Source organism: Desmodus rotundus, chromosome 9 (genome assembly GCF_022682495.2).
Source record: "Desmodus rotundus isolate HL8 chromosome 9, HLdesRot8A.1, whole genome shotgun sequence".
NCBI lineage: Eukaryota > Metazoa > Chordata > Mammalia > Chiroptera > Phyllostomidae > Desmodus > Desmodus rotundus.
In genome coordinates, this window is record NC_071395.1 from 94556265 (window position 1) to 94576729 (window position 20465).

Sequence of the window (20465 nt, forward strand, 5' to 3'; positions counted from 1 at the left end):
TTAGGTTTCTTCAGATATAGTCCCAGAAGTGGAACTGCTGGGTCATAGGCAGTTACATTTTTAATTTTTTTAAGAAAAGCCATACTGTTTTCCATTGTGGTTACACAAATCTGCATTCCCACCAACAGTGAACGAGGATTCCCTTTTCTCCACATCCTCGCCAAGTCGTTTGTTGATTTATTGATGATGGCCATTCTGACAGGTGTGAAGTGCTATCACAACGTGGTTTTAATTTGTATTTCTCCGATGATTAGTGATGTTGAGCATCTCTGCATATGTTGATTGGCCATCTGTTAACCCTCTCTGGAGAAGTATCTATTTAGGTCCTTTGCCCATTTTTTAATTGGATTGTTTTGGGTTTCTTGGTGTTGAGTTATGTAAGTTCTTTATAGATTTTAGATATAACACTTATCGGGTATATCACTAGCGAGTATGTTCTCCCATTCATGTTGTTGATGGTTTCCTTTGCTCTGAGAAACAGAGCAAAGGGCAAACAGAGCAAAGTTTTCGTTTGATGTGGTCCTATTTGTTTATTTTTCCTTTTTGTTTCCCTTGCCTGAGGAAATGTATCAGAAAAAAAACATTACTATGAGATTTTACTGCCTGTGTTTTCTTCCAGAAATTTTTTGGTTATTTATCTATTTATTTTTACTGTTGTTCAATCACACTTGTCCCAATTTTCCCCCCATTGCTCTCTTCTGCCCCGCCCACCCCCTTTATAGTTTCAAGTCTAACATTTAAGTCTGTAATCCATTTTGAGTTTATTCTTGTGTATGGTGTAAGAAGGCGGTCTAGTTTCTTATTTTTTTGTATGTATTTGTCCAATTTTCCAAAACCATTTACTGAATGGACTATCTTTACCCCATCGTTTTTTATGTTCTTACCTTCTTTGTCAAATATTAATTGACCATAAAGGTGTGGGTTTATTTCTAGGCTTTCTAATCCGTTCCATTGATTTGTATGTCTGCTTTTATGCCAGTACCACACTGTTTTGATTACTATGGACTCCAACTTTGTTCTTCTTTCTCAGGATTGCCATGGCTATTCAGGGTCTTTTGTGGTTTCCTATAAATTTTTGGAATATTTGTTGTAGTCCTGTGAAATACACCATTGGTATCTTTCTTTCTTTCTTCCTTTCTTTTAGATTTTATTTATTTTTAGAGAGAGGGGAAGGGAGGGAAAAAGAAAGGGAGTGAAACATCAATGTGTGGTTGCCTCTAGTGCACCCCTTACTGGGGACCTGGTCCGCAACCCAGGCATGTGCCCTGACTGGGAATTGAACCGGCAACACTTTGGTTCACAGGCCTGTGCTCAATCCCCTGAGCTACACCAGCCAGGGCTCACCACTGGTATCTTGACAGGAATTGTGTTGAATCTATAGATTATTTTGGGGAGTACAGACACTTTTCTTTTAATCCTCACCCGAGGATATGCTTATTGATTTCAGAGAGACAGGAAGGGGGAAAGAGGGAAGGAGGGAGGAAGGGAGAGACAGAAAGAGAGACAGGTAGACAGATGGAAGAGAATCATCGATTGGTTGCCTCCCACATGCACCCCAACTGGGGATCGAACCCCCAAACTTTTTGTTGTATGAGACAGTGTTCCAACCAACTGAGTCACCTGACCAGGGCAGTATGGACATTTTAATGATGTTAATTTTTCCTCTACATGAATGAGCATGGTATACGCTTCCACTTATTTGTGCCTTCTTCAATTTCTTCTTCAATATCTTATAATTTTCTGAGCACAGGTCTTCTACCTCCTTGGCTATATTTATTCCAAGGTATTTTTTAATGTAATTATAAATGGCATTGTTTTCTTAGTTTCCTTTTCTAATAGTTCATTATTGGTGTATAAAAGTGTAACTGATTCCTGGATATTTATTTTGTATCCTGCTACTTTACTGAATTCACTTATCAGCATTTTTTTAGTGGAATCTTTAGGGTTCTCTCTATATATTATCATGTCATCTGCAAATAATGACAGTCTTAACTTCTTTCTTTCCAATTTGGATGCCTTTTATTTCTTCTTTTTGTCTGATTGCTATGGCTAGGACATCTAGTACTATGTTAAATAAGAATTGTGAAAGCGGACATTCCTGTCTAATTCCTAATCTTAAGGGAAATGCTTTTAGTTTTTGCCCATGAACACCACATATTTGAATGGCTCAGGTCCACCTATGTGCAGATATCTTTTTCAGTGAATACTATAAATATATTTTCTCTAGCTTACTTTATTGTAAGAACATATAAATATGTGTTGACTGGTTATATCATTAGTAACTTCTAGTCAACACAGGACATCGATACCCATAACCCCCACATTGTTCAGGAGTCAACAGTAATTTCAATCAGATGTACCCAAAGATGCAGTGGAGCTGAGGTCAAAGCCTAAGACCCAAGACCAAACCTGACTCTGACAAGTACTGGAGGTATAACCTTAGACAAGTTTCTGAGCCTCCTCATCTGTGAAGACAAAGGGAAGATCACGTGTGAGTGATCTGCTGTGAGGACGGAGAGTATGTATATAAAAGGGCTTTGTAAACTATGATGCACTAGACCAGTGTTTTTCAAATTATGGGTTACCACCAAGCAGAATAGTAAGAAATCAATTTATTGGGTTCCAACCACCATTTTAAAACTGAAATATAATAGAGAATGTTAAGAATACACCATGCTTTATAAGGATAAATATTATTTTGTAAACTTTTTTTATCAGTTACATATACACAATGACATCAACATCTTATTGTGAATTGTGTCAAGGTCTTAAAAGCCACAATTAATCCTCACTCTTCTATCCACTCCACTTTATGCCCTCATCGAGAGCAAGTACAGAGAATTAAGTACCTAAACCAATGGTTCATAAACTTTCTTAGGTCCAGACACTATATAGAAATCTGATAAAAGCTATGGACCCTTCCGTGACAAAATTTTGTTTGCATATGAGTATGAGATCCCTAAAGCCTTGCCATGAATTAGTTAAGACCTCTCTCTCTAGACAAAGGACAAAGAATGGAGTTGACCTTTGGGGAAGGCTTCTATAGCTGCTGTCTTATTACCTCTAAAACAAGGCCTTCCACCAGATACAGTTGTAGGATATTCTGCCTACCCAAATATTGTATTTTGCTGTGTATAATGTGCTCCTGTGTATAATGTGCACCTGCATTTTTATGTACATTATACATGGGATTATTATGCCCATTATTATACCCATGGTATGTAATCATTATTCCCACATATAATGCGCATCCTTATTTTTCCCTCAAAAATTTGGGCAAAAAAGTACACATTATACACAGCAAAGTACAGTAAAAATTTTCTTCATTGTATCCAACTGTTGGCAATGTTAAATTCTCTATTGTTTTTTAAAAAAAAATATAGCCCTGGTCACGTGGCCCACTTGGTTGGAATATTGTCCTATACACCAAAAAGTCAGGGGTTCAATCCCCAGTCAGGGCATACACCTAAGTTTTGGGCTCAATCCCTGGTCAGGGTGCGTTGGGAGGCAAACCAATTGATGTTTCTTTCACATTGATGTCTCTTTCTCTTTCTCTCCCTTCCTCTCGCTCTCTAAACATCAATGAACATATCCTCAGGTGAAGATTGATATTTTTTTCTGGAAATTTTATTTGATGACTCCTGAAAATATTTGCAGAAGGTTCCCAAAAAATTTACAGAAGGTACCCTATGTTCCTGAAATTGGGATAAAGCTAATTACAGATAATGTATTCATTTAATAGTTAGTATACATTTCACTCAGAGATATATCTCTAAATAAAATAGCACAGACTTTATCAAACTTAGTTAACATGATCTTCTTGAACTCAAATGGCACTGTATTTTCCAAGCAATTCTAATACAATCAGTTTACATAGACACTGATAAAAATATCCAAGGTAGCACAACACCTCCTTGCCTTTTAAGCCATATTAACTTCATTTAAATTTTTTGGTCATTTTATTGATGAACTTTTGAATAGATTTTGGTATAAATTCAGTATCGATAAGAGTGTTATAAAGTGTTTTTTAAGCCGTATTTTCTTTTCCTGAAAGTTTTAAATTTTAAAATAACAAACACTTGTATTCCAAATAGTGATATAGATGATATATATGCAATGATAAATAAGAGTTGGTACCTGGCTAAGTAGCTATAGACACCTAAATAAACAATTATGATAGTATAATAATTGCTAGCTTTGGAAACAAAAGACAAGGGTACTTTATCCAAACTTAGAGGTGGTAATAGTTAATACAAAGATCAAGGAAGACTTCCTGGAGTGAGAAGATGTTAGCAATGAAGGACCACGGAGATAAGCAAGGAAGGACAGGAAGGAGCATTCCATGTAGAAGGAACCACTGAATAAAGACCCAGATGGTAGAATATGATGACTTATGAGAAATACTAGATCTGAATGGTTTTAAGAGCTTGAGATCATTTCCTTCAACAGTCAGCTGGATATTTTCTGGTTTGTTCTTGTTTTTTTGTTGTTTAAAGATTTTATTTATTTATTTTAGAGAAGAGAAGGGAGGGAGGAAGAGAGGGAGAGAAACCTCAATGTGTGGTTGCCTCTCACGTGCCCCCTACCTATGACCAGGCCCGCAACCCTGGCATATGCCCTAGACTGGGAATCGAACCGGCAACCCTTTGGTTTACAGGCCAGCACTCAATCCACTGAGTTACACCAGACAGGACTGTTCTTGTTTTTGTTTGTTTGTCAAAGAAAATAAGACAGTATAATTATCTGTCCTATTCCTAATTTCTCAGCCTAGGGATAAGAATACTTCTCAAGGATGAAGCTGGTGCACGCTTCTGCATCTTTCAAGAAATTATTAAAGAAATCTTGCCAAACTTTTGGATAAAGATAATGGGTCGAACACATACCCACTTTGCTCCTGCCTGAATTCTCATTAAAACCAAAGTAAAGGAATTTTTTAAAGGCATAGTCCACAAAAAGACCCCCCACCCCCAAAATATTCAGGGGAGATAACACTAAGATAATTTTCTTGGAAATTATGGAAGAATGATAAATGACTATGCAAGCTCAAGAAAACTGAATCATAAGCCAACTGTGGGAAACTTAGAATCAATACAATTTATATCACATAATCTCCAAAATTTTCTCGAAGTAGAAGTAAAAGATGAAGCTAAAATAAAGAGGACTGATTGAAGTTATATTTCAGAAGCTATCAGAGATGTCCAACCCTCGGCCCTGCAGGCCACATGTGGCCCAGGATGGCTTTGAATGCATCCCAACACAAAAATCATAAATTTACTTAAAACCTTTTTTCTGCTCATCAGTTTTCATTAGTGTTTGTGTATTTAATGTGTGGCTCAAGACAACTCTTCTTCTTCCAGTGTGGCTCAGAGACGCCAAAAGGTTGGACACCCCTGCTAGATTCTCTTCTCAACCAATAAAGCCATTCTATGATCCTGATAAAAGACTGAAAATGTATTCTCTAGAGAATGTTAAACAGAAGATTTCTAGACTAGGGGATACCATTAACAGTACAGGAGGGGACACTATATTGAAAATGAAGAAACTGAGTAAACATACTGAGTAAGACCTCCCAGGCTTCTTTACCCAATTTTCATCGTTGGGCATGGGGGTGCAGGGGGGGGGGGCAGAACAGAACTGTAAGATCCTTCTTTGCAGAATGTAAACAGCCCAAGGGAAAAAAACATCAAGTACTAACAGTGAAGTTCCCTAATTAAGATACCAAAGCCCTGAATAAAGCCCTGAATAAATCCCTGGCTGGCCTAGCTCAGTGGATTGAGTGCAGGCTTGTGAACCAAAGGGTCACCGGTTCTATTCCCAGTCAGGCCATATGCCTTGGTTGTGCATCAGGTTCCTAGTTGGGGCAACATGAGGGGCAAACATACACTGATGTTTCTCTCCCTCTCTTTCTCCTTCCCCTCTAATAAATAAATAAAATCTTAAAAAAAAAAAGATACCAAACCAAATACCCATAGAGTGAAATTAATAGTCAATAAACTCCACTCACATAATGAGTCAGTTTTTCAATCCCCTCTCTTAAATTTAAGCTGACAGTTAAGGATTACTAGATATCTGCGGAAAAATCTACAATATAGGAGAATTTCTTTTAATTACCTGTAGAAAAAAATGCAATTTGAAGAGATTATACAGAATGAGAAAACACTAGAAATTGGGGTAAAGAAGCAGCCTCACTCCTGTGGTATTTTTTCCCAAAACCCATTAACTCTAGCATAATCATGAAAAAACAGCAGACAAATTCGAATTAAGGGACATTCTGCAAAATATTTGAACAGGCTTCTTAAAAACTGTCAAGATCATTTTTTAAAAAAAGAAACAAACAAAAAGGTCAACTAAGGAACTATCACAAATCAGGGAGACTACGGAGATACGACCACTAAATGCAATAGGGTATTCTGAATTAGACCTGGGACAGAAAAACACACATCAGTAAACAAACAGACAAAAAATTAGGGAAAGCTGAATAATGCCTACAGTTTAGCTGATAGTACTAAGCCAATATCAATTTCTTAGTTTTGACAAAGGTAGTGTGGCTATGTAAAATATTAACGTTAAGGATGCTTGGTGTCGGGCAGGGATTTTCAACCTTTTTCATCTCATGCCGCACATAAACTAATGACCAAAATTCTGCGGCACACAAATAAAAATACATTTTTTGCCAAATTGACAAAAGAAAGTAGGTATAATTTTGATTCATTCACACCGGATGGCTAGTGTTGTGTTGGCTGTATTCATTTTTTTTATTTGACAGTCTAACGGAAAAGAGGTCAGTGCTCCTAACTAGTCAGGTATTGCATGTTTTAAAAATTCTTGTGGCACACCAGTGTGCCACAGAACATGGGTTGAAAATCCTGTTCTAAGTGAATCCCGTTTTAAGTGAAAAAAAAAACGGTAAAGAACAGTATGTAAATTATGCATAAAAAACTGGCAAAGTGGGTAGAGAATATATGAGCATTTGTTTGACTATGATATAAAATCTCTAATAATTATTTTTAAATCAATAAATTTAAATTAATATATCTAATCATTACTGTTAAGAAATTATAATAAGATATTAATAACACTGCTTGTCTCTGGTGAAGGGAACTAACTGGATGGCTGCAAGACAAAGCTAGGACAAAGATGTCACTACATATGCTTTTGTCACATTGCTTTCTCTCTCTCATATGTTTAAAATTTTGAACTATGTGCATGAATTACTTATGCATTAGCAACTGAAGATTTTAAATAAGTTTAACAAAAAGCTTTACCCAATTAATTCCCTGACTCTCTGATCCCTTATCTCACATCTGCCTGAGCATTTAAGTAGACAATTAGCATGTCATTCACTTATTTATTAATATGTGTAATTGACTGTTATCTCCTCAATGAAGCTGGGAAAAGTTATTATCTCCTCCAATTGTTTTACATCTACCACCCCTAACACCTAACAATGCTGTATAAAGAGTAGGAATTCTAGTAAACATATGAGTTACAAAACTAGGAGACGGGTGAACCACGGGTTTATTTCAAATATTATTCCCTGGAAACATTTAGAGGCTTCCAGGTAAAAAGCCATTTTGTGAATTCAAAAAGCTTTGGAGGGATTGAGAAAAAAGGAAAAAAGACTCATGGACATGGACAACAGTGTGGGCATTGCTGGGGGGAGAAGGGGTATAAGGGACCTAAACAGTAATGGAAAAAATACAATAAAGATTATATCAAAAGAAAATAAAGAAAGAAAATTTTTAAAAATAAGATTTGGGATTATGCATCAATTCCCCCTCATAATCTTTCATAGAACAGCCTTTTAAAAAAGCTGGAGCCATGATTCAGGTGTGTCAGCGACCTTCCAAAGAGTTGCAAGGATAAAAACAATTTCGTCTCTGAAGGCACATTGGTTTTTTTGGTTTGTTTGTTTTATTTTTGCCCCTTAAGTTTTCTGGAAGTGTTAAGGCATTGCACTTTATGTTACCTGGCAGAGAGGTGGAGCTGGAGAAATTTACAGGTTACAGCAAAAATTCCTAATCCTCTTGGATTTGCAACATCTGGTGTCACGTTAAGGACACAGCCTTACATTGAAAATAATGACGAACTCTCAAAAATTAGCTGCCCCATGATGTGTTAGATCAGATGAGATCAGATGATGAACTGCCGATAGCTGTAAGTTTTCAACAGGAGTATAGATAAGATATTCTCATATTAGGTGAAAATTGGACTATAAAATTCCTAAGGCACATTCCAATACTAAAAGTTCAATTAAGTTCTTGAATTTTGTAAGATGGAATCAAATGGAAATTAACCAGCTTGCCTTGTCAGGGCCAGGAATAACACTAAATGGTAATGCACAAAATACAAACCAACTATACTCTTGGTGGTAATCTACTGATACTACTCTTACTAAACTTGAAAACTAATCAAGCTCCTATCAACCTACTATCCCCTCAATTTGGCATGTGTGTAAATACATACATACACATGTGCACCAACTTTTATGACTAAGGAGAGATTTGAAAGCTTTCTACAAAAATTCCACAAACTCATTCAGAATTTTCAAAATTTGTGTTATCATTTCGAAAATACAAATCTTTTTTTTTTTAAGATTTTTATTTATTTTTATTTTTTGAAAGAAGGGAAGGGAAGGAGAAAGAAAGAAATATCAGTGTGTGGTTGCCTCTTGTGCATCCCTTACTGGGGACCTGGTCCGCAACCCAGGTATGTGCCCTTACTGGAAATCGACAAAAATACAAGTCATGTATATAAACTTATTCTCTCTGGGATTATCACTTTATAACTAGTACTGCCATACAATTTTAATTCCTGTTCTTATGTGATGGTAACCACTACTGTGGTTCCTTATGTAAGGGAAGGCGAGTAAGGCATGCTGGAACAATGGAATAAGCCTAAGTCCCAAATAACATAACCAAACCAACTGGGGCCGCCAAACTTTGGGTAAGGCCCTTAACCATTCTTGTTGTGTTGAAGCCACTTTTCACTTAAACTTCCTGAGACTAGATGGCTTTATGGTAGTTTGAATAACAAAGTGGTAAGAGAATTGTATCATTAGAGCATACATACTAAGATTGACTGGCTGAACTCATAAAAACCTATGTTCTATTAATCATATTCCTTGTGTGAGTGCAATGTCCTTATGACACTATTTATCAGTTTCCTATCTAATAGCATCATCATATAAGCCATTAGACTCAAGTAAAGTAGTGAATAGTCACTAAATTGTAATATTAATGAAACAAACAAAAAACTAGTAAGCAATAATCTTTTAGAGTGGAAATTCAGTGAATACTTCTTTAAAAATGTTAGTCACTTAGCACTGGCTGGTATGGCTTAGTTGGCTGGAGTGCACCTCATATACCAAAAGGTTGCGGGTTTGATCCCTGGTCAGGGCACATACCTAGGTTGCAGATTCAAAAGCTAGTTGAGGCATGTATTGGAGGCAACCAATCAATGTCTCGATGTCTCTCTCTTTCTCTCCCTCTCTCCCTCCCTCCCTTTCCCTCTGTTTCTATCTCTCCGCCACCCCCCACCCACTTCTTCTCTCTCTGGAAGTAATGAAAAAAAACCTCTTCAGGTAAGGATTAAAAAAACATGTTAGTCACCTCATAGTTAAAGAAATCTTTTTCAGCCAATGAGTCTTTAGTGTTCATTCACTTCTTCATAATCTTATTGTTTTAAGGGTTTAGAAAGATGGTTGATGCATAACTCCTATCATTATTAATCTTTAAGAACATTTTAGATAATGATATAACATTTTTCCCTGGATTGTAAAAGGACCCCTCCAATTAGAAATATAAATTCCAACGTATTATTCCACCAATTTTTATTTTAATTTACTTCTTTCTTCAACCAAAACTATTAGGATGAGATACACATACACACACACACACACATTTATACATATATGAATTTCCTTAAAGAAAGAAAAACCCTAGCCCCAGATCTGTTCGACTAGTCTATGTGACAGCCAAAATGTTTTCCTAGTGATTGAAAAGGGAACAGAATTTTACATAATGAACTATACCTGAACCTGTTAACAGTCCTTTAGAGAGGTCAATATCAGATGAGAGAATTGAGGCTGGCTTTCTTTCACCCTGCCAGTTCATTGGCGAAACTTAGTCATTTCTGAACTATAAGTTCTCTAAAGCTAAATGTCACCATTTCCCAACCTTTCCTCCCAATTTCAAAACAATTAAATAGTAAGCTTGATGTATTTCTGTTCTGCACTGGTAAATCCAAAAAAACTTCTGTAACACAAGTAAACAGAGGCGGCTTCATAAGTTAATGTTTTGCCTTTGACACCTTTCATATGCCCACTTTACAGTATTTGTTAATTATTCTTGTATTCACAATAGTCTTCATATTATTAGAAATTAAGAAAGTGAGGCAAGAACAGTGGGAAGAGACTTGCTACTACTTTGTAACGAGAAGGCACCTCCCTGGACAAGGCAGCTGCTCTCCTGTTCTATATTCCTATATTAGACCACAATGCTTTCCTTAAAAGTGCCTGTCAAATAGGCAGCACCGAACTACTTCTCAATCACAGCCACCCAAGGTATTCCACCAAGAAGTAAGAGACAAGTCAGAGAATTCCTACCACACAGAAAGAAGAAACCATGTAACCAAATTAAGCATGCTTCTCAATCTGTACCATGGGGCTGGGGAAAAAATGAATGAAAAGAAAGCAAGACTACAGGGACCAACTTCTGAGGCTGAGGGCTAGGTTATTTGGTTTATTCCACACATTAGGAAATTACTGAAACATTGCTTAAGTAGAAATGGAATTAATCAGGAAGTCCTCGGGTCTTTTGATTTCAGTCTTAAACCCCAAAACAAACAAACAATATATATATATATATATATATATATACATATGAAATTAAAATATTTCCCCTACTGGAGCAGCTACTGGAGCAGCTATATTCTCATACACTTCTATAAAACCCAAAAGACCTGTATTGAGTCCCTGGTATTTAGAGTTGATTCCAAGTGCCCACGAGTGTCCACTTTCTGTGTCCAAATCCAAAAATAATGTTGGCACTAACACGGTCGGGACATTGACACACATTTTCCTCTAAATCATTAGCCTCACATCACCTTCCGATGTCCTATCTCCAACAGCTTGATCAGTAATGGTAAACGGGAAGGAGAACGTAACGAGAGGCACAAACATTTACTAGTGCCTCACAGAGAACGTAACACCCTGGGAGCAGGAGCTGGAAAGGGACAACTCGCCTGGCCCTGGCTCCCACCACCATACAAAGACACGGCGAAAGCAAGAGAAGCAGGGGTCTCTGCACCCCACACCGCACTCTGCAAGAGTTAGAAGACTTTCAATGCAATGGGACCCAACCCTCAAAATCCCCCTCCCACGTGGGTGTCTCTCCCTTTCCCGAGCGCAGAGTCGCGCTGAAGAGAGGAGTCGGAGGTAGGAATCTGACCACGCCGAAGCTGGGGGAGAGGGGTGGACAGGCGAGCCCCAGGCAGACATCCCAGCCCCTTCCTGGGCTGTACGCTCCCAGTTCCGGGTCTGAGCTCCCACCTAGAGACCCCAGGCCCTGTCAAGTCTCCCAAGAAGAGAACTCGAAGCCCTGGAGCTGCGGGGAGGCTCGGGCTGCTAGCACCGGGTCGGGACGGGATGGAGCCAGGGCCGCGTGCGGGCGGAAGATGGGAGGCGGCCTCCAGCTGCCACCGCCCCTCCCGGGGCCCCAGCCTCTCCAGGGTCCGGATCACTAGCTCTGGGGCTTTCCTCACCTCACCTCAGGTTGGCGATGTCCGCGGCCCGGCGGTCCCGGAACCCCTGCGCGGGGACGGCTCTTGGCGGGAGGAGACACGGGGAGCTCTGGCGATGGCTGACAGGCGCGCGGCAGCAGGTCCGCCGGGTACACGGGAGGGGGCGGGGCTTCCCGGGAGCCGCCCCGCCCCCGCCCCGCCTCTCACCTCAGGGGGCGAGCCCCATGAGGTGACTGCGTCCGGGGTTACTCGAGGCCGTTCACCTCCGACCCCGCTCGGGGTTGGGGCGCAGTGTGGCCGGCCAGGAGGAGAAAAGCGGACCCCGAGCGCCTGGCGACAGCCAATGGAAGGGCGGCGCGGGGCGGGGCGACGTGAGGCGATGCCGATGGTCCGAGCGCCGCTCTGCCATTCGGGACCCAGCGGCCAGAAGGCGGGCGGGTCCCCGAGCGCGAGCGGCGCCCCCGGCCCAGCTTTCGCCCCCCTTTCTGCTGGGGGCGGGTGCGGGGCTGGCCCGCCGGCTCCCCCGCCTGGCGGACGTGGGAGTGGGGGAAATGGCGCCGCCTGCACCTCCCTTCAGGGAGAAAAGCGCCGGGGCCAACAGGCGTGTAGCGCGGGAAGGGAGCCGAGAACCAAGCAAAACTGAGTAGGGCGGTTGGTGTGCGTGGCTCGTAAGGACCTTTCTGTGTTAAGTTCTAAGACCCTGAAGAGGTGGGTATTGCACCCGTGAATTGCCCAGGATCACACAGGCTGGTGTGCAATAGTGCAGGCTAAATAACCCCTATTCTGGAACAACAGAACCGGACTCCCTCGGCTCGCTCCGCAGACCCAGAGCAGCCCATCTCAAAGGAGCCGGAGCTCCCGGATCCTGGAGCATTGAGGCATCATCAGTAAAGAACGCTCGGCGAGAGGGGCAGTGTGCAAACGGGCCGCAGCCTTTCCTGCCCGCCCTGAGCAGGGAGAATACACAGCAGTCAATTTCTGACTGTGACTGGAGCAGACCTCCCAACTTCCACTGTGGTTACAGCAGGCCTTCGAGAAGCAGCCAACCAGTTTCTCTAGTTTGCCCAGTTATTTCATAGCAAGACTTTCATGGTGGCTCTGTGCTGAAAATTAACAGGAACTGGAAAGAACCCCGACATACAATACAACTGTTGGGTGAGAGAAAAATAAAAATGCACTTCAAAAGAAGAGGATGAGTTTAACTCCAAGATGTTCATGGAGCACCCAGAGTACTTCTCTGATCCTTATACAGCCTTGTTCTTCAGGCCAAAAGATACAAAGGGTGATTTGGTGAGAAGTTTTTTGCCAGAGGGCAAAAAGTGAATAGGGTAGAAATAACACACCTGAGGTCAGAAGTTCTGAAGTACACAGCTGAGGTCAGAATATCTTGGGCAAAGCGGAGGCAGGAAGATAGGAAGATTGGTCAACAAGGAGCAATATTCATCTAGAAGCCCTCAATATCACTAGGTGGAAGCTTCTCCGAGACCAATCTACTTTAAAATAATAGGGACTAGCCCTGGCTGGTGTGGCTCAGTGCCGGCCTGTGACCGAAGAGTCACCCGTTTGATTCCCAGTCAGGGCACATGCCTGGGTTGTGCGCCAGGTCTCCCGTAAAATAATAGGGACTAGAAACAAATTTAGAAAGAAGTGGACCTCACAGAGCACTGACCCACATTTCACAATAGCTATGTTTGTCATTGGATGCATCTGTCAGTTGAACAAACATAGGAAATCAAAATTTAAAGATAATTGCAGGTTTAACAAGATGTTTGACTTGGCTGACTGGGAGACAAAAAAAAAAAAGCCTAGGAAGAGGGAAGTTTTACATCTCCCTAATAGTAGTCTCTGCAGCTGGCATGCAGAAAGTGACTTTGGAAAGAACTAAAAATCTTGAGGTTTCCTCTTTCATTTTTCATCTACCTTTCCTACTTCCTATAAGTAATAGGACTTTGGCCCCCAAATTTCTTCTTAGTGGTATTGCTGTTTATCAGCCTTAGGAGCACTGCAAAATCAGGTTACCATCAAAAACTGTCTTTATGTGAAACTTCAGCAAGCCCTTACATGCCCTGCTTTTGACCTCGCTGAATACAACTATCCAAGGAAAGGCCTAACGAAAGAGCTACAGTGAAAGAAAATGAAGGATGAGTTAGGATACACCAAGACCACTTATGTGGGATCTAATAATCTAACTATTACCATCAAATATTAAGATGAGTGGGCAGAGAGTTGTGTCTTTAAAACAATGTCCCTGGAATTTCAACAACTCGGAAGTGGTGCATGCCAAAACCTGCCAATCTTTACCGTAGGCTCTGTAGAGCTGTTCCACAAATTCTTGCCACACAAGCCATTGTGTCTGAAAGAAGCAGAAGAAGAGAGCCAAAGGTGGAGAAAACTTACTATAGAAGACTAACAGGTGGAAGAGGACATTTCCAGAAACTGAAACAATAATGGGATGAACTGTGTCCTAGAAGTCCCAAGTTGAAGTCCTAATCCCCATTATCTCAGAAGGTGAGTATATTTGGAGATAGGATCTTTAAAGAGGAAATTAAATTAAAATGAGGTCATTAGAGAGGATCCTAATTCCAAATGATTGGTGTCCTTATAATAAGAGGAGATGAGGACACAGACACACAAAGAGGAGAGACCATCTGTGACTTACAAACTGATGAAGTATTTGCCAGGATTGTAGATCTTATGCTGAAGAAGATGGCCATGTACAATCCAAAGAGAGAAGCTTTAGAAGAAACCAACCCTGGGAACTCCTGGATCTTGGACTGAGAGCTTCCAGGACTTTGAGATAATAAATTTGTATTGTTTAAACCACCCAGCCTATGTACTTTATTATGGGAGCCCTAGAAAACTAATACAAGTTCCCTTGTGTTAATCAAATGGCCTCCAGCCCTGGCTGGTGTAGCTCAGTGGATTGAGCACAGGCTGCAAACCAAAGGGTTGCTGGTTCCATTCCTAATCGGGGCACATGCCTGGGCTGCAGGCCAGCTCCCCAATAGGGGGAGTGCAAAAGGCAACCACACATTGATATGTCTCTCCCCCTCTTTCTCCTTCCCTTCCCCTCTCTCTAAAAATAAATAAAATATTTACTTTTAAAAAATGGCCTCCAAGTTTTTAAAGAAGGTTGTATAAAGGTATTCAGAATTTATCCTAAACATTCCAACTATCTTCCACCCTTAATGATGGTCTTTAATATTGTGTGTCAACTATAAATATTTTTAATTGAAAAAAAAAAGATGATTTCTCACCCTACTGTGGGATAGCAAGAAAAATCTAAGGGATCCCTGTCTTTAGAGGTTATTACAATCTAGTTGGGAAGACAAAACTAAACACCAGAACAGAATGTATACAACTTGCTCCTTAGATAGCCATGTGAATATTTTAAGAGCCACAGAAGAGGATAAATTCTCAAAAATGATTAAGCCCATAAATACATACTCAGTATGTATGTTCACTGACCAGGCCATTTGGACACTTTATTGTCAATTCTACTTTAGTTTATGGTAGTGTTTATCTTAAAGTCTGCTCCACTGAGCACCTGAAACAGAATCACTGGGTGCCTGTCAAAAATGCATATTCCCAGCCCCACTGCAGACTTTTTTTAAGCAGTAATTATTCACCTGAAGTTTGAGAACAACAGTTTAGGATTTATCCTCATTGTTCCGCTCTTTGCTGCCAGTGTCTCTGGTCAAACAGCAATACCTTCTAGACCTGCACTTCCAAGATAGAAAAGTTTATCAGGTCGGGCCATAGTTAAACCAAGGGAGAAATGTGCCTTAATAGAAAATGGAACTATGAAGAGCCCCCTGTGCTGGTGGCTGTCATGGTTCCAACTTACTGAAGTGGCAAAGTCAATGATAAATTTTTGGAACAAAGGATAGAGGAAATACTGGGATGTTATTTTCCACTGGTCCCCAATATATAACATACACTCCTATCTTGCTTCTAAATCCTGCCATATCCATTTTTACCTTTGCTTATACTGTCAAACTCATCTTTCCTTCCTAATTTTCTGAATCTTTCAAGTCCTCAGAAGTTCCCTTTTCTCTAAGAAGATCTCTTTACTTCTCCAGCTTCTACTAACGTATCTCACCTCTGAATTCCTATAGTAATGTGGTCACGGCCACATGGTTCAGAATTTATTAGGCTTTAATTTTTTGTGTGTGTATGTTGGTTTTAGCTCTCCAGCTAAATTTTAATAATCTTAAAGGCAGAGAGCATTTCTTTAAGTATGGTATTCCCCTCTGTAACTACTAGAGTCGGAATCAGTATGGATGTTAGTAAGTTATTTATTGTCTGAACTAAAGATTACCTAGCTCTGTACCTGAGAGGCCACAGTACTCCTGATGTCTGTCTGCTTATCCTCTTCATGTTGCCTCTGGGAGGGAAAGCCTCCAGTAGGATACTTAACTGATTTACAGATGGACAGACTTTATCAAGGAAATTCATTGCCTTGACCAGAACTGTGGCTCCAGTTATGACAGAGAGAAAAAGAAGACGCAAAGACCTGTATCTGAACACTATGTTCCTTTGCTCAAGTCAACCATTCAAGTTCATCCAAAGTTAAGAGCCTGGAAACTTTATACCACAAAGTCAGAAAATGTCCTCAGGGATGCTACTTTATAAGTCTGGTTCTGATGATGAAAGGTAGGATTGCCCAATGAAGGACAGGGTTCATAGTGGAGACCAACCACAGTGTTTTCATATGGCCATTGGAGTTTTCACAAGGTATTTCAGCTCTCCCTCCCTCCTAATTACCTAAAACTTAACACTTCCAGTCCTCATCTATACAATCTATATTTGACAGTCACCAAATCTCAGCTGCTTCTTCCGGAGCACCTCCAATATCTTTTAAAAAAACCCTCTAAGTCCTATACTTCTCATAACTAAATACCTAGAGAAAGTTTAAGAAGCCCTTTTAGCTAAAGGCAGGAAAATGAACAAGATGACTTGCTTAGGTCCTGTCCAGTTCTGGGATTTTGACATTTTATATTGATCAGCTTTATAAGGTTCTCATCTCTGATCTCACTCTCCCACGAAAGTGCTCCTGATGAGTGGACTTCCTGCTCCTGTCCTCACTGTCTCTCCAGACTTCTCCAGCGCCTTAATCACTCTTATTTCAGACTCAGCTTTGTCCTGTTACATGTTTAGGCCTCCACCTATCTACCCCAAACAAGTACCCTAGCTCTTCATTGTTATTATTACATATGAAACACAATACATAATAAAATACAACAATAATTTGTATAGAGTCTTCACTTTTACAAGGAAAACTGAGCTATCGCTCAACTTTTATCCTTTTCATTCCTTCAGTCTTAAAGTTTTCCTGTATTATAGAAAGATTTCACAATCTCCTTACCTTTTTAAAACCTCACCTCTGGTTAACATACTAGACCAGAAGGTAGAAAGCTACGTCACCAATATAAGTCTTGTTGATCAGTGGGCCTGCTGTGCTAATGTGTCCAATTTTCTTAATGAAAACAAAAAGGAAGAAAGAAAGATAAAGGAAACAAAAATTAAATGAAAAGAAAATGTTGTTTAAATCAACGAATGAAATGGCCGTAATCACTTGAATAGCACATAGTTTGGGGGGTGAATACAGGCAAGCAAAACTGAGAAGAACTGATTCTTCGTATTGGTAATAGAACTAAAGGCGTCTTAAGCAGCAGGAACTTTGCCTTTGCTGTGTTCTGTGTTGTGAGGAGCTTGAACTCTTTAATCAGATAGAACAGGCTTTAAATCCTGACTCTGTCACTAATTAGCTCTGTGACCTTGAATAAATGACCTCCTTTCTGAGCCTCAGTTTCTTTGTCAATAAAACTGAGATATATTAGCTACCTTGTAAAATTGTGTTTTAGATTAAATGTTGTAATGTAAAGTTTCTAATACAAAGCTTGGAACACAGTAGGCACACTGAAAATATTACTTCCCCCTCTCTGTGTCTCTTTCCATTTCCTACTAGTGTTCAATACAAGAACAAAACAGCCTATGGATGTTCATTTGAGTCAAGAAAGATTTGTTATTAAATTCACCACCCACCCCATTCCAAGCCAATATTCCCAGGGTAATAGAGCATGCGATCAGGAATAGAGCATGTGATCAAGAATCAGGGATAATCTGAACCCTCTACACATACTTGGAGGGAGCAAGTAAACAGACTGTGACCTGAGCTTCTGAGAACCAACGGAAAGGCTGGCACTGTGAGGGCACATATGCCTGGCCCTGCTCATGGTGTCACGCTGAAAAGGCTCTTTGGCCTGTTTAGTAAGGACGTAAGATAACAGCAACTTTCGTTTACTGTAGACAGGAGCATAAAAAAGGACAACCTCTTGGAAAACAGCTTGGCATTAATTAGTAAAGCTGAACATACCCTGGACACCCTGTAACCCAGCTTCCATTTGTGGATTTATATTTTGGAGAAACTTTCAGATGTTCCTCAGGAACACTGTTCATTATGACCAAAAAGTAAAAATAACCCAAAGTCTCCAGTAATAAAATGAATACATAAATTACGATGCATTCATATAATGAAATATGATAAAGCAATGAGAACAAACTATTGCTACATGAAACAGGATGAATTTTACAGATATAATATTAAGCAAAAAAAAAAATGACACAGAAGAGTGTGTTTCCTGTTATTAAGGTTAAAAAATAGGCCAAACTCATTTGTGGTGGTAAAAATCTGAATAATGGTTACTCCTAATGGAGGCTAGTGACTGGAAAAAGGATATGAAGAGAGGTGTGTCCATTTTGTGTTATGCATAATAAAAAGGTTACTTTAAAATATACAGCATCTGCCCTGGCTGGTGTGGCTCAGTGGACTGAGTGCTGGCTTGCAAACCAAAGGATCGTCGGTTTGATTCCCAGTCAGGGCTCATGCCTTGGTTGTGAACCAGGTCCCCAGTAGGTGTTGTGTGAGAGGCAACCACTCACTGATGTTTCTCTCCCTCTCTTCCCCTCTAAAAATAAATTAATTAATTTAAAAAATAAAAAATAAAACATATAGCGTCTTTTACAGATACAAGGAACAGACTGATGGATGCCAGAGGGGAGGGATTTGGGGGGGTGAGTAAAAAAGTTGAAGGGATTGAGAAGTATTAATTGGTAGTCATGCGATGTAAAGTACAGCACAGGGAATATAGTCAAAAATATTGTAATAACTATGTATGGTGCCAGGTGGATCCTGGAAATACCAGGGAATCACTTTGTAAAGTGATCTAACCACTATGCTGCACACTCGAAACTAATACAAAATAATGTGAATACAAACTGGAATTGAAAAAAAAATTTCAAAACAACTATAAAAATACATAGGGTCTGAAATGATGCTCAACATGACTAATCATCAGAGAAATGCAAATTAAAACCACAGTGAAATGATCACCTCACACCTGTTAGAAAGGCTGGCATCAATAAATTTACAAACAGGTGCTGGTGAGGACGTGGAGAAAAGGGATCCCTGGTGCACTGTGGGCGGGATTGTAAGTTGGTGCGGTCATTGTCAAAAACAGTATGGAGGTTCCTCAAAAAATTAAAAATAGAACTACCTTATGATCAGCAATTCCACTTCTGGGTACGGTATTTATATGAAGAAATTGTGAACAGTAATTCAAAAAGAGATATGCACCCTATGTTCACTGAAGCATTATTTACAATGGCCAAGCTATGGAAGCAACCTAAGTGTCCATCTACAGACAAGTGGATAAAGATGTGGTACATATATACAACGGAGTATTACTCAGCTGTAAAAAAAAAATAAAATCTTACCATTTGAGACAACGTGGATGGACCCAGAGGATATTATGGTAAGTGAAATAAGTCACTTATATGTGGAATCTAATATATAAACAAATAATAATGAACAAAATAAATGAACAAACAAAACAGAAACATAGATACAGAGAACAAATTGGTGGTCGCCAGAAGAGAGGGGACTTGGGGGGATGGGTGAGTAAGGTGGAAGAGATTCAGAAATACAAGTTGCCAGTTATGAAAACAGTCATGGGGATATAAAGCACACCACAGTCAATAATATTGTAATAATTATGTATGATGTTGGATGGGTACTAGACTTGGTGGGTAATCACTTCATAAGGTATAGAAGTGTCTAATCACTGTGTTATACACCTAAAACTAATATAATATTCTATGTAGACTGTAATTGAAAAATACATTTAATTAATAAATAATACATAGAGTGTGTTCCATCCATTTATGTAAATTCAAAAGCAGGCAAAATTTAATAAAATATACTTAATGATACATATACAGATAGTTTACTAATTTAAAAAATCATGGAAAAATAATGGTTGGGAGGAGAGAAAGGAGTGGGATCAAAAGGACAGACATACAAAGGGCTTCTAGGATACTGGCAATGTTCGATTTCTTAGTTTTGGTGATGGTTATGTGTGCCCACATTATTGTTGTTATTGCTGCTACTATTTTAAAATATACTATGTTCTATATACTCTTCTATCTGTATGCTATATTCCAAAATAAAAGAACTTAAAATAAACTCACATAAAAAGTATACATCCTTAAAAGAAAGAGTAGCAGAGTGTGGCATTGAGATAATAATTTTAGAGCTGGAAGAGGCCTTTGCAACCATCTTGTCCAATCATCTCATTAAAGAAACCAAAACAGGCCAGAGAAGTTAAGTGACTCACGCAAAGTCGGTCTACTGTAGAGCCCAGGCAAGCCTCCTGGCTTCC

The 20465-nt window shown here is 39.7% G+C and overlaps 1 protein-coding gene across 6 annotated transcripts in view; it reads right to left on the reverse strand.

Moving 5' to 3' along the window:
* ACACA (acetyl-CoA carboxylase alpha) overlaps positions 1-20465 on the reverse strand; it is a 266878-nt gene that overhangs the window by 215049 nt on the left and 31364 nt on the right. For 2 of the 6 annotated variants that reach the window (XM_024572899.4, XM_045182406.3), the window contains exon 1: positions 11769-12479. The exons of 1 other annotated variant lie outside the window; for it this stretch is intronic. Coding sequence is in view for 1 of the 5 variants with exons in the window: in XM_071219350.1 (XP_071075451.1) it covers positions 16076-16200 (125 nt within the window). In the remaining 4 variants the exon portion in view is untranslated. Of the gene's footprint in view, positions 1-11763; positions 12480-16075; positions 16201-20465 lie in introns of those variants that run through there. 3 more of the 6 variants (XM_071219350.1, XM_045182404.3, XM_045182402.3) reach the window with 3 other exon arrangements.